Source organism: Sander vitreus, chromosome 4, assembly GCF_031162955.1.
Source record: "Sander vitreus isolate 19-12246 chromosome 4, sanVit1, whole genome shotgun sequence".
Classification (NCBI taxonomy): domain Eukaryota; kingdom Metazoa; phylum Chordata; class Actinopteri; order Perciformes; family Percidae; genus Sander; species Sander vitreus.
In genome coordinates, this window is record NC_135858.1 from 1,611,122 (window position 1) to 1,623,854 (window position 12,733).

Below are 12,733 nucleotides of genomic sequence, written 5' to 3' on the forward strand. Positions count from 1 at the left end.
AGTAAAACACACTAGGGACAGGTAACAGTATGCTGGTGTGATTGGAGTCCCGTCGCTAAGCAACCCATGATATCCCGCGATATCTCGTTTTGAAGTTCTCTCTACTGCCGTTTCTTTTGCATTCTTGCACCAATTGTGTCATGAATTACCTGGCAAACTGTTGTTTGCCAATGCATCCATGGTTATTTGCTTTCTTTATTTAGGCAGTCCGCTTCATTCTTAATGACCCTTGTTGTCTCGCGGGACTTCGGGGTTTGCCGAGCGACGCTACTCAACGAAGTATAGCACGAGCTCTGTCTAGTGAAGTAGCTGCTCAAGCACGTAGGCTAGGCTGCTTATAAAGGTAGCCTACTCAGTCTACTTTACCCGATCATTATCATTATAAATGATCATATTATACTGCTACTTTATACTTCTACATTATATTTCAGAGGGAAATATTGTACTTTTTTACTCCACTATTCATTTGAAAACCATACTAGTTACTATAAGTGGCAATAGAGTTCAGTAGATTAGTGCTATAAGTAGTAGAACTACATAATGTGACCAGCTGTTTTTGTATTTAAGCCAGTGGAAGGAGTGATATATGGAGGACAGCTGCACATCACTCATGTGGACATTCAAGATAAGGTAATATTAGAGCAAGATCAAGGTATGGACAGCATATGTAGCCTAAATGGCCAATGAATAACATATGATCATATGTTGGTAATAAAACAGACAGCACATCCACAAATTCTGCTATAAAGTCAATCAAACTTACATTTAGAAGGTATTTAAATGAGTTCAGAGTACAGTCTAGCAATTCAAAGCTTTAATTCATCATTTATTCCTTAGTAAATTGGAGTTTTTAATTTATTTTAATGTTTATTTGTATAGGGACAATAGTATGTAGCATAAACCAATGCCACACGCCACAGCATGTATAAGCTACAGTAATTTGCAGTGACCGTGCCTGGATGGACCTTTAATACACTCAACAACAAATGCATGACAAAACCCAAACTCAACATTAAAACTCAGAACTGATAAAAATGCCTGTACAGTAGAGAAACAAAATGTAAGGTATTTATGATAAGAAATTAAAAGGTAAAATTTTGTTAAAAATAATATCATTTTAAAGAAATTACTTTGTAAAGTAATCTACCATTTAAATGTCATCTTGGTACGACGTGCGGCCTGAGGTTTTTGGTGCTGAGTAGTTTTCTAATGGCTGCTACATGGATGTGGATCAGGGTTTTTGAGTTGGCAGCATTGACATTTTCCTTTTAACAGCGAACAAAAATCACAGTAATCCAGACTGCGTACATAAAAGGCTTTAATGGCATGATTCAATAACAACCGTGAGTGGTTTCATCTGAGGCTCGAATTTCAAGACAGAAATGACAATATAACTCATCCGTTGAATAAGAGGTTTCATGTTTCAGAATGTGCAAGGCTCTATTATATTAACCCTTGTGTGGTGTTCGGTCTGTGGGACCCGTTTTCAATGTTTGCTAAAAGAAAAATGATGCTATTTATTATTTATTCTAACTCAAACTCACTGGCCTTGGCTCATTTTCTGTGAAGAACATAAAAAATAACTATTACATATGAGGTGTTGGGGCGGGTCTACTGGACCCGAGTGGATTAATTGTAGGTGCTCCTATGTTGTCTTTCTGCACCTGCTATTCCCACACAAAGTTACAGAATTGTTACATTTCAAGCACTTTCACATCTGATTAAGTTCTAAGAAATAAGCACCAGTAATGATCAAAAATCTTGTTTCTGTTTTTTTTTTTTTTTTTTACCTTTTTTATAATTGAATTTCCTTGTTTTCTCACAAAAAACGATCATATGGTCATAGATTTGATCTCACAGGGGTAAATGGCAAATATGAACCATAAATGATGTATATATCATTGGTAGTTGAGCTAAAGTAAACATCTATTCAGTATTTTTACATAAATTGTTATGGCTGTATTGATTTAAAAGCCTAATAATGTGGTGGGTCCACCAGACCCGGGAACATTGGCTGTGTAACAAAAATATGAACACCACACAAGGGTTAAAAAGTAACTAAACCCCAGAGTTTTGGATGAAGTGCCTCTACCTACCCTGGAAATTAAAATAAAATGCCTCTGTGAAAAAGTATCAACGTGGGCAGGGCTGGGAACGGCAGGTCAGCCATGCTCACTCACTCCTCTGTGACAACAAGTGTAGCCGGTTAATGGCAAATATACTGTATATAACATAAGATAACATAACATCTATGAAAAACTGCATCTTGCAGATGAAGACCTTGTGATATGGTCAAAAGCTTTGGAAGAAGCTTTCAGCATTTACATTTTGCAGGGCTCCTTCATTGGTCCAGTTCATGTGATGCATATACCGCTGACAGATGAGTACCTGAATGCAAATACCTGGTAGATACCAAATAGCTGATGTTTCCCCTTGGATAGCAAGTGTAAGTATAGAAGTTTGTGATTTGAGATACTGCAGCAGTAGTCTATATCGACAACGGTTCATTTCCAGGATTGTTCTGGTGCTGCTGGAAATTTCGCCGGATGTCCGTTACCTTCCTCTGTCTCTGTGATGGCGTTCTAAACTCCGGTGGATTTCTGAAGACTATGGTTAACTGCTCCTCAGATGTAAATCCAGACAGCTAGCTAGACTATCTGTCCAATCCGAGTTTTCTGTTGCACGACTAAAACTACTTTTGAACGTACACGTTTCGCCAAAACAAGCTCCTTCCTGAGGCTCTTGTGCAGCGGCACCGTTGCTCCGTCTGGCGCTTAGCACCGCCCAAGACGATTGTGATTGGTTTAAAGAAATGCCAATAAACCAGAGCAGGTTTTTCTCCCATCCCAGAATGCTGTGTGGACTAGCTGGCAATGCAAGACTACTGCAGCAGTTTCCTTTCAATGCTATACATTCTATCAGGGATGTTGTTGACCAGTTGCAGTCCATACATTTCACTTTATGCCCCTTTAAGGTTTAGCTTATTTCAACATTTTCACATTCAGAACTCTGTTGTGGCAACAAACAAAGAAATCCATATTGGATCACAAAAGAGTTATGTGCAATACAAGATCTTGAAAAAAAAACATGTATATGCACGAATTTCCTTAATATGTAATAAAGCCCTTTGCTATAGTAATTAACATTCTAGACTACTATCCCTTTATAGATAATAGGGTCCGAGGAGTACATAAACTACAATATAATTACACTATACACATCCATCAGCTTGTTTTTCGACCACTGTTAAGCTTTCAGTGTTCTGAAAAGGCTGTTGGAGCATCACCGGCCCAGCAGGAGGCAGTGTTGATTAGCAGGAGATGATGAGGGCGTTCAGAGACTGCTGACTCTGTGTTCGCTCCAAAGGTCCACCGGTAGACAGAATCTCACAGGCAGCCAGTTCATGATAGAGAGCGTTGAGCACCTCCAGAATGTGGGCTTTCCCTGTGCAAAAACAGAACAGATGTGACCACTGAGGGAATCGTGTTACAGACGACCCGGCGAGAATCTAATTTATTTCCCCTCTCTAAGTAACTGTAAATTTTCATTATCACATTTCACAGGACCTGCATTGATTTTATTGGCCGTGTGAGCTCTACTAACCGTGTTGCGGGTCGCTGCAGGACCCCAAAGTGCTGAGCAAGATTTTCCCAAGAGACCTCCGTGAGACGTTCTGAAACAAGAGAGAGCTATTCTCAGATGACTATCAGGCAATTAACAGGCACTTTAACAGGCAATTTGGAGTCTCGTAACCGCAGAAGCTCGCACACATGTTCAACAACTGAAATTAATTTGCTTCTCTCTCGATCTATAATCAATCCCAGAGTTCTCGGCTCGGATCACAAAAGAATGGACAGAAATCCACGTTAATTCAAAGTATAGTAGAGTAAGTTCATGCCCATGTGGTTTGTCCTTAAGCAATGTTTGTGAATACTTTCAATTTTCTTTTCTTTTTGATGTCTGACCAGAGAAATGATTCCAGTGCAGCGTGGGTGGATTTCTCTCAACTGCCAACACAACAAAAATGATTTTCAGTTTTACTTTGAGTTTCAGTAAAGAGTTTTCGTTCGAATGATGGTCTTACTGCTGTTAATATTACAGTAACACAAAGCCCTGGTTATAAGAAGCTTTGACCCTAAAATACTGCTATCAGACTTCTTCAGACTCAACAGTGCAGTTACCCCGTACTATAACTAGTGGTAGGAATCACCAGAGGCTCCACGATACTTTTGTCACAATACTATATTATTGTCGGCAATTCATGACTTTCTTCATTTATTTTTGGGGGTTTTTCCGCTTTTAATTTGACAGGACAGGTCGGATTCAAACCCTGGACCTCTGCGTCGAGGCATAAACCTCTCAGTATATGTGCGCCTGCTCTACCCACTGATCCAACCCGGCCACAATTCATGACTTTTTTTCTAACGTCAAATTATGTCCCCAAAGGAAATCTTTGTCAACATCTGTTTTTATCGTTCAACTAACTCTCTGTTTTGTTAAATTCTCATGTGCAATTTAAATGATAAAAGACAGATTCTTGGCGCCTGGGTATCGATACAGTATTCCCACAGAAAACATTGCGATACTTCCAGGGGCGGAGCGAGGGGGTGGCTTCTGGTGCTCCAGCCTCGATTGTTTTCTCAAAAGCCCTGAACTTTGGGGTTTTAAACTCACTTTAACCTTGGGTTGTTTCCCCGCCTGACTCGAGAAATTTCGCCATTCATTCTGTGAACGTTGCTGAAAATAGGTTTCAAGATTAGTAATGCTGTTTACGCCAGATTCCTGCCCTACCATACGTTATGTAACTTAAACATATTTACATCAGACCATTGTTGCCTCTTTTTAGGTGCCAGGAGTGAAAATGAGTTATCCTCAACGTTTGTTGTGTTGTGGTTTCAGAATGATGAAAACAGTTGGAGAACAATTAGGATCTAGGCTCTACAGGATGATTATTTTCCTCGGCAACTATCTTGTTTTCCCCTAAATGATGTACAGATTTTTAGGCATTCTTTTATCAAATGGCTTAAAAAAAATACTGCACATAGCTGCTGTGAATGGAGCATTTCCTGGGACCTCCTCCTAGGTTTGGGCTGAGCCCCGAATATTTACAATGTCTGGCTCCGCCCCTGGATACTATGCCGTATCGAAATATCGATATTTCCCTCACCCCTAGTCTTGCATTGCCAGACCTTCCTCCACAGCGCCGCGGAGGAGGGTCTGGCTAGTCCACGCAGCAACAAAGACAACAGAAAACTCAGATTGGACAGATAGTCTAGCTAGCTGTCTGGATTTACCCTGCAGAGATCTGAGGAGTTAACCATAGTCCTCATGAATCCGCCGGAGTTTAGAACGCCAACACAGAGACAGAGGAAGGTGGCGGACATCCGGCCTAAAAAGAGCTGAAGATGCTTGATCGGATCCGCTAGACGTGTCGACGTCAAAAGCCGTTCTTCGTTGCTCGCCTTATTCTGCCTCTGATTGGCTTACCTTGGTATTCTTACCCTAACCCTAACCAATCTCCACTCCCTATGCCTAAACCTAACTACGTCGACAATTCTAGCAGATCCGATTTAGGATCTACCTAAAAAGAGGGACATGACTCATGACTCGTGACTAACCAGGTCTCTGAGCTGCTGGAGCAGCTGCAGGATGTCCACAAGTTTCTCCTCCACCAGCGACAGCCGAACCCTCTCCGTCTCCAGCATCTGCAGCTCCATCTGAAGCAGCTCAGTCTCCTCTGCCTTCTGCTGCAGCTCCTGCACCAGAGTGTCCTTCATCTGGAAGACACAACACACACCGGTCACACTAACAGACAGACAGACATTTTATTTTCAGATTCTCAATAGCACTTCACCAACACTTGCTGCATTTCTCCCGACACACAATATGAGACCAGTACGCCTCACTAGGTCAGTCTCACAGGCACTCATTCCAGTCCCCCCCCCACCATACAAAAACAACTATGGTCAGAAATCCTTTTTTCATACATACACCAAAATTTGGAATGACATTCCCCATCACATCAGAACATTACCATCCATCACATATTTCAAAAAGGCATACAAACTGTTCCTTCTCAACAGTTACACTTGCACTCATTGATTGTTCATTTATTGTCCAAGTCTTGTTAGCACTGTCTGTATTGTTGTGTAAGTTGTCTGTATGTGTCTAGCCCATGCTAATATCATGTGTTTTTGTCTTCATGTGCCGTAACTGTGTCCTATGTTCCATGTCTCTGCAGAACAGGAACCTGCTGGAAACCAGTTTATAAACCAAGTCAGTCCCGTTTTTTAAACTGTAACTAAATGTTACTTTTTAATCCTTTCCTGTTTAATACATTTTGAAATGAAAATGAAAACCTGCTTCTACCTGGCATACGGTCAGGTCTCCTATTGTGTTAGTTTAAAATAAATAAATAGAAAGAACACTACTATCTTGCTATGAAATAATTAGTCTCGCATTGCCAGCTGTATCTCCACAGCGCTGTGGAGTAAGGTCTGGCTACACCACAGATACATTGTTTCCATTTCTTTAAACCAATCACAATCGTCTTGGGCGGTACTAAGCTCCGGCTCTGCAAAATAGTCTCTGGAAGGAACTTGTTTTGGTGGAACATTTGCACCCAAAAGAAAGAAAATGCCACATGTAATATTAAATGAAGTTAACTGATCAAACAATACAGTAACGTGGGATATTTAAATGAGCTGATACATGGTTAAACCTCATTGGCTCTTACCGGTGTATCACCGTGTGTACTTCGTCTACAGCAATCCCACCAATCTGTCCCAGTTAGATAATAAATGCCGTAAACATATTCTTTGTAAATCTTTACAGTCATTCCCAGATAGAACCAAGCAGGCCTGCCTTGTTGCACGATCCACATTTTCATCAACACTTGCCATTTTCAGCGCGTAGCTTGCTTGCTCGAAGTTTGTTATCGTTTCCCGTAGCGAAGGAATTTTGAGAACGGCAACACTGGTCGTTGATCCCGACTATGAATGAATGTAATGTACTGAACAAGATGTCTTGAAACCAACCAAAAACTAAAATAAACTCTTTGTCAAATTTGCTCACACTGTCATTATCCTGACACAACATGAAGTAGATCACCTGTGAAATAATCACTTTCCTCTGCCATCTCCTGGAAAACCAACCAATCAGAAACATTATTGTCCTGTTAAACATGTTAATACAATATAAATATACCCAACGTAAATGTGTGTCAAATGTTGAGGGTTAGAGTGAGTTTTCAGCCCACAATGTACTATAGGTTTGTCTGCCAAAAAGGTTGGAAATCCCTGCACTGCACCTTTACGTCATAGCGTATTGAAGGACAAAGGTCTCATCCCACACATCCTGCACATAAACAAAGCCTCACAGTCATGACTTTGTTTAGTTTTAACTTTTCCTCTTGGAGTGCTGAGACGCTCTGGGAACACGTTACGTCACGGTTCCCCCTTCTGCCTGTCTTCCTGTGTTGTGAAAATACTACTCGACTGTAACAAGAGAGCTTTAATTTATGATATTCCTGAGTGTCACGTGGGACAACTCCAGTGAGAAACAGCTGCGCACACACACACACACACACACACTGAGGGAGGCTCGGGTGCTAGTGGTTTGGTTAGGTGGAAGCTGCAGGATCATGCCACAAGCTGTGGTTTTGCCTTTGAAGCCCTCCACTTTCATAACAACCTTTCGACAGTCCTCTCCTATCTAGTTTAACACCATACACGCAGCCACAAAGTGACTAAATCAAGGCAGAACATTGTCCAGAGAGAACAGTTTCATAGAAATGGATGGAGCAGACCGGGGCAGAGGACATTGTAGTAGCCCACCCTGGTGTGATGGAGGTCTGTAGCGGTTCTGTACCTGGTCCATGTCTATCCCTGCCTGGCTTTCCTTCAGCTCCAGCTGCTTATGCAACCTGGTCACCCTCTCCAGGAGCTCCACCACAGCGCTGCAGCTCTCCTCGCTCCTCGAGCTCCCGTAATTAGACATCAGCTTCTTGAGCGCCTTGTCGTCGCACCTGATCAACAACACGTACCAGAAGACACAAAGTCCATCAGGCTCAGAGCGACAATAGCTTTCAAATAGGATCAGAGTATTTTTTTCCCCTAGGTTTGTGAAAGACTTAGGTGCACGTATTTGGTGGTGGTTTTTTTTTTAGGGGTCCTTCCTCAAGAAAACATTTTTCATAAAAGAAAAAAAATGCAGTTTCACATAATTTTGGACCATTATTATTACCACATCTGTGTCTAAAACATTGGAAAAGCTACAGCAGGTAATAAATAAATAATACTCAAAAAGTTTAAGGACAAAACTTGCTAAATAAGTCCATTTGGGATCAATCGCAATCATTGGAGCTGAGAAAAGTTACATTCATTAGGCCAAAAGTCTTATAAATGTAGGGAAAACACTGCAGTTTGACAAACTGGGGAATGATGCGTCTCATTACTGTGTCCCGGGGCAAGTCATGTCTGAGCAACAATGCATTTTAGGGCGCTTTCACAACTATAGTTCGGTAGACTCAGGGGTGAAGTTGCAACATTGTCGCATTTTTCATTTGGCTCGGTTTGCGTTCACACTGCACTTTGTCAAATGCATCGAACATTGTAAACAAATGTCAAACGGTGGAAACAGTCGCTGGTCTGTTGGACAGAATATCTGAGTTACTCGCCAACATTGGTTTCAGAGATAATGTGGTAACAAAGTCTTTGGTTTTCTGGTTTTGCTTTAGTGTTTCTAGCATTTTAGAAGAAGGCGAACAATGAGAGCAGCTGACAGACAGCGAGCGAAGGAGAGGGCGGCCCTGATGAGAGAGAGAGAGAGAGATGATGTTGTCACACAGACGACCAGCGATGTATGCGCAGAATAGGTTATGGATTTGAAAGATATTTAAATCATATACAATTCTGTAAATTGTGTTCAAGGTTGAAATTGGAGGCTATATGCACTGTTTTTGGTTCAATTCCTATATGTGGGTCGAATCCTACGTTGTCTGTTTTTAAATCCCTTCTAAAAACATATTTTTATTCTCAGGCTTTTAACAGTTTACAATAGTTGCCTTTTGATATTACTATCATTTTGCTTTTAAACTGTTGTCCTTTTGTTGCTTTGTGTTAATTGTGTCTTTTTGTACAGCACTTTGGTCAACTGTTGTTGTTTTTAAATGTGCTCTATAAATAATAATAATACGTTTCCGAGCCCCTAAACCGGAGACATTTGGAAACACTTCTGACCCCATTTTGGTTTGGAATCGGGGTTGTGTTGCAGTCTCAACGGCCGCAAACGGAGACATTTGGCAACGCCGACACTGACACCAACGTTTCGCCGCCTGATTGGGTCATTAGACTAAACTACTAACGTTACCAACTACCAGCAACAGGTGGAGTATACACGCTGCCTCCTGTTTACCCCAGCACACGCATGCCCAGTATACGAGAATGTTGATGATATATGGGGGTTTGGGCGTGTTAGTTTAAATGGGGATTAGTTCTTCTAATGGAGCTAAAAACCAAAACGTAGCAATGTAAATGTAAATGTAGCCTCAGACGGACGTTTTTTTAAGTGGACAAGAGTTTAGTTGTTTGGTTCGCACCAGAGTTCGAAAGAGTTTCACACCGCCCCAAACGAACCGGACTATGCGACGAAACTCTCCTGGGCTTTAAAAGAGCACTATGAGTTCCAGCGTGGTTTCAGCGCGATTTCATTTTTGTCTCAAATCGTAGTCATCTCTCCTTGATCCGCTAGCTGCCTGCCCCCTGAACACACCGTGAAAACGCCCGGTCTCGGGAGACAACACAGGGGTCGTAAACCAACACTAGAGGCTCAGGATAGGCACCAAAATACAACAAACCACGTTTGTTAGTGCATGTGCACTAAACCCCCACCCCCTCCCCCAACCATCTTGTCGGTGATTGGCTGGAACGTGGTTCGTTGTATTTTGGTGCCTATCCTGTGCCTCTAGTGTTTGTTTGACGTTTACGACCCCTGTGTTGTCTCCCGAGACCGGGCGTTTTCACGGTGTGTTCAGGGGGCAGGCAGCTAGCGGATCAAGGAGAGAGGACTACGATTTGAGACAAAAATGAAATCGCGCTGAAACCATGCAGGAACTCATAGTGCTCTTTAAGATAGAGTGATGGTGATATGGTTGGCAGTACCTTTCCCCACAGCAGGACAGCCTTGTCAAGATCCTCTTCACCTCGTCCACCTGCTTTTGCTGATCGTCGGTCCACTTATCCTCTTCCTCGTCGGACGCTGCCTGGCCCTCCACTGAACGAAACAGCTGCTCCTCCACTATACGCAACAACACACCATCAGCATTGACGTAATCATTATTATCATTATGATAGAGGGTGGCAGCCAGAGGTGTAGGGAAGAAAAGGCTTGAGACTAGAGCTCAACAGTGGAAGGATGTTCTGTTTTTCTGTGTTTCATATCACAGGACTGTGATTCCCAATCAGGGCTACTTCTGCCAGGGGGGACGTGGAGACACCTAAACACTACATGTTACAGTTATATAAGAGTGTGTGAATTCTTGTTAGAAAGTGAGCACAGGCAGCTAAAAGTAATGGTTAAATGGTTAAAATAGTTAGATAAAAGTAATGGAAAAAGTTGAAATAGTTAGCTAAAAGTAATGACTAAACAGTTCATATAATTTGCTGAAAGAAATGGATAATTTAATATTATGCTTTTTGGCTTTTCCCCTTTCCTTTATCGTGTTATATATCTTTTTTGTGCACGTTATAGGTTTACAAAGTGAAAAAGCCCAAAGTCCACCCCAAAGGGACTTACCATCTCCAACAGAAAACACTGTTCACAAACTGCTCCAAACAGCTCTATTGTAGTCCAGCCTTTACTTCAGAGACAAACGTGGTCACTTTGGAACACACGTTATAATGCTCGCCTAGCTGCTAGCATGGCACGCCCTCATACTCTGCTTCTGACTGGCTAGTAGTCCTTACCTAGGTACTGTCAGGGCTCGCCCTCATACTCTGCTTCTGACTGGCTAGTAGTCCTTACCTAGCTACTGTCAGGGCTCGCCCTCATACTCTGCTTCTGACTGGCTAGTAGTCCTTACCTAGCTACTGTCAGGGCACGCCCTCATACTCTGCTTCTGACTGGCTAGTAGTCCTTACCTAGGTACTGTCAGGGCACGCCCTCATACTCTGCTTCTGACTGGCTAGTAGTCCTTACCTAGCTACTGTCAGGGCACGCCCTCATACTCTGCTTCTGACTGGCTAGTAGTCCTTACCTAGCTACTGTCAGGGCACGCCCTCATACTCTGCTTCTGACTGGCTAGTAGTCCTTACCTAGGTACTGTCAGGGCACACCCTCATACTCTGCTTCTGACTGGCTAGCAGTACTTACTGAGCATGTGCGACTCCCAACAAAGATGGTACAGCAGTGAGATGTCTCACTCTGTAGCTAAAACAGAGAGCTCAACACACAGGGTGAAAAGAGGAGCTGCAGCAATGTGCAGTACAACAAATATATGGTGTTTTATTAAAACCATGTAAACCTATTCTGATATAACCTCTAAATACAATTATGAACCTGAAAATGAGCATCATATGAGCACTTTAAAGTAATAGATTAATGGTTGAAACATTCAGGAATCTAAATACTGACAGTTCAACAAGACAAATTAACAATATCCACTTTTATATTATGAATAGTGTCATACTTTTGGAACATCAGACCAAAAAGGTTGGGCACCACTGTCATAAAAAACCATTTACAGGGTTTTAGACAGTTAGTCGAACAAAACAAGCAATAAGATGTCCCATTGGTCTCTGAGAAGTTGTTACATGCGTTTTTTACTATTTTCTGACATTTCACAGACTAAAAAATTGTACAATTAATTAATGTAGGCTATATGTGAGTATATAACTCACTTTGTTAGACTGGTTCTTAAATGATGGAATAGTAAAGAAGTTACTCTCTTTACCAACAGCAACTGCCCAGTAGAGGGACGACAGCGCTGTATTCTGTGCTTTCATTAAAAACATGTCTCCTATCTGGAAAAATATCCATAGAATGGTGAGAAAACTTTATTCTAATATGTCAAAATCCTTACTCTTGTGACTGTTTACCAAAAATGACTATATATGTTTCTCTATGAGCATAGCATTACACTGCAAGGCCTTAATCAGCATTGTCTTTATTTGAAATTGTTTCGTCATTTCACCAATGTTTTCTTAATAACTGTATAATCGGTATGTATGTAACGTTTTCCCCTTCTTTGTGTAATAAAAAAAAAAAAAAAAAAGTCATACTTTTATCCGGGGTCGTCACAGCACGCCCTGTCGGAGAACATCGGTCATGTTGGGAGTCCGAGCAACATCTCTGCGCCGGCCTGCTGACAACACTCAGCTGCTGCTCTGCACCAGTGTTGCTTGGGAGTTGTAGTTTCGACACCTCCGACCTGAAAGAGAGCACTGTAAGCTTCATATAGCTGTATGAACGGCATGTTCTCTGGAAATACATGTACATGACCCCATCTTTGCTGCTGTGTATGTCACTGCACATAAACTGGCACTGACCACGGGGCTAAAAGTACTCTTTGCACAGATTTGCACAGATGAGAAAAGTTCAGTCCGAACCAATTGCCAACATCAAAGAGAACATATCAAGTAACACAAGGCAGTGTGTATTAAGCCACATCTACAACTGCCACGATCATTTTATAGAGGCCTGTGATGTTGTACGGCAAAACTGGGTGGGGTAATTG

At 41.8% G+C, this 12,733-nt stretch overlaps 1 protein-coding gene across 1 annotated transcript in view; it reads right to left on the reverse strand.

Annotated features, from left to right (window-relative positions):
• Nucleotides 1–1,301: 1,301 nt before the first annotated feature.
• Nucleotides 1,302–12,733, reverse strand: part of efcc1 (EF-hand and coiled-coil domain containing 1) — a 28,278-nt gene continuing 16,846 nt past the window's right edge. Inside the window, exons 3-8 of the mRNA XM_078247661.1 lie at nucleotides 12,279–12,427; nucleotides 10,161–10,296; nucleotides 7,870–8,026; nucleotides 5,619–5,777; nucleotides 3,604–3,673; nucleotides 1,302–3,444 (exon numbers count right to left, since the gene is read on the reverse strand). Coding sequence (XP_078103787.1) covers nucleotides 3,311–3,444; nucleotides 3,604–3,673; nucleotides 5,619–5,777; nucleotides 7,870–8,026; nucleotides 10,161–10,296; nucleotides 12,279–12,427 — 805 coding nt within the window. The 3' untranslated portion in view covers nucleotides 1,302–3,310. The remainder of the gene's footprint in view (nucleotides 3,445–3,603; nucleotides 3,674–5,618; nucleotides 5,778–7,869; nucleotides 8,027–10,160; nucleotides 10,297–12,278; nucleotides 12,428–12,733) is intronic.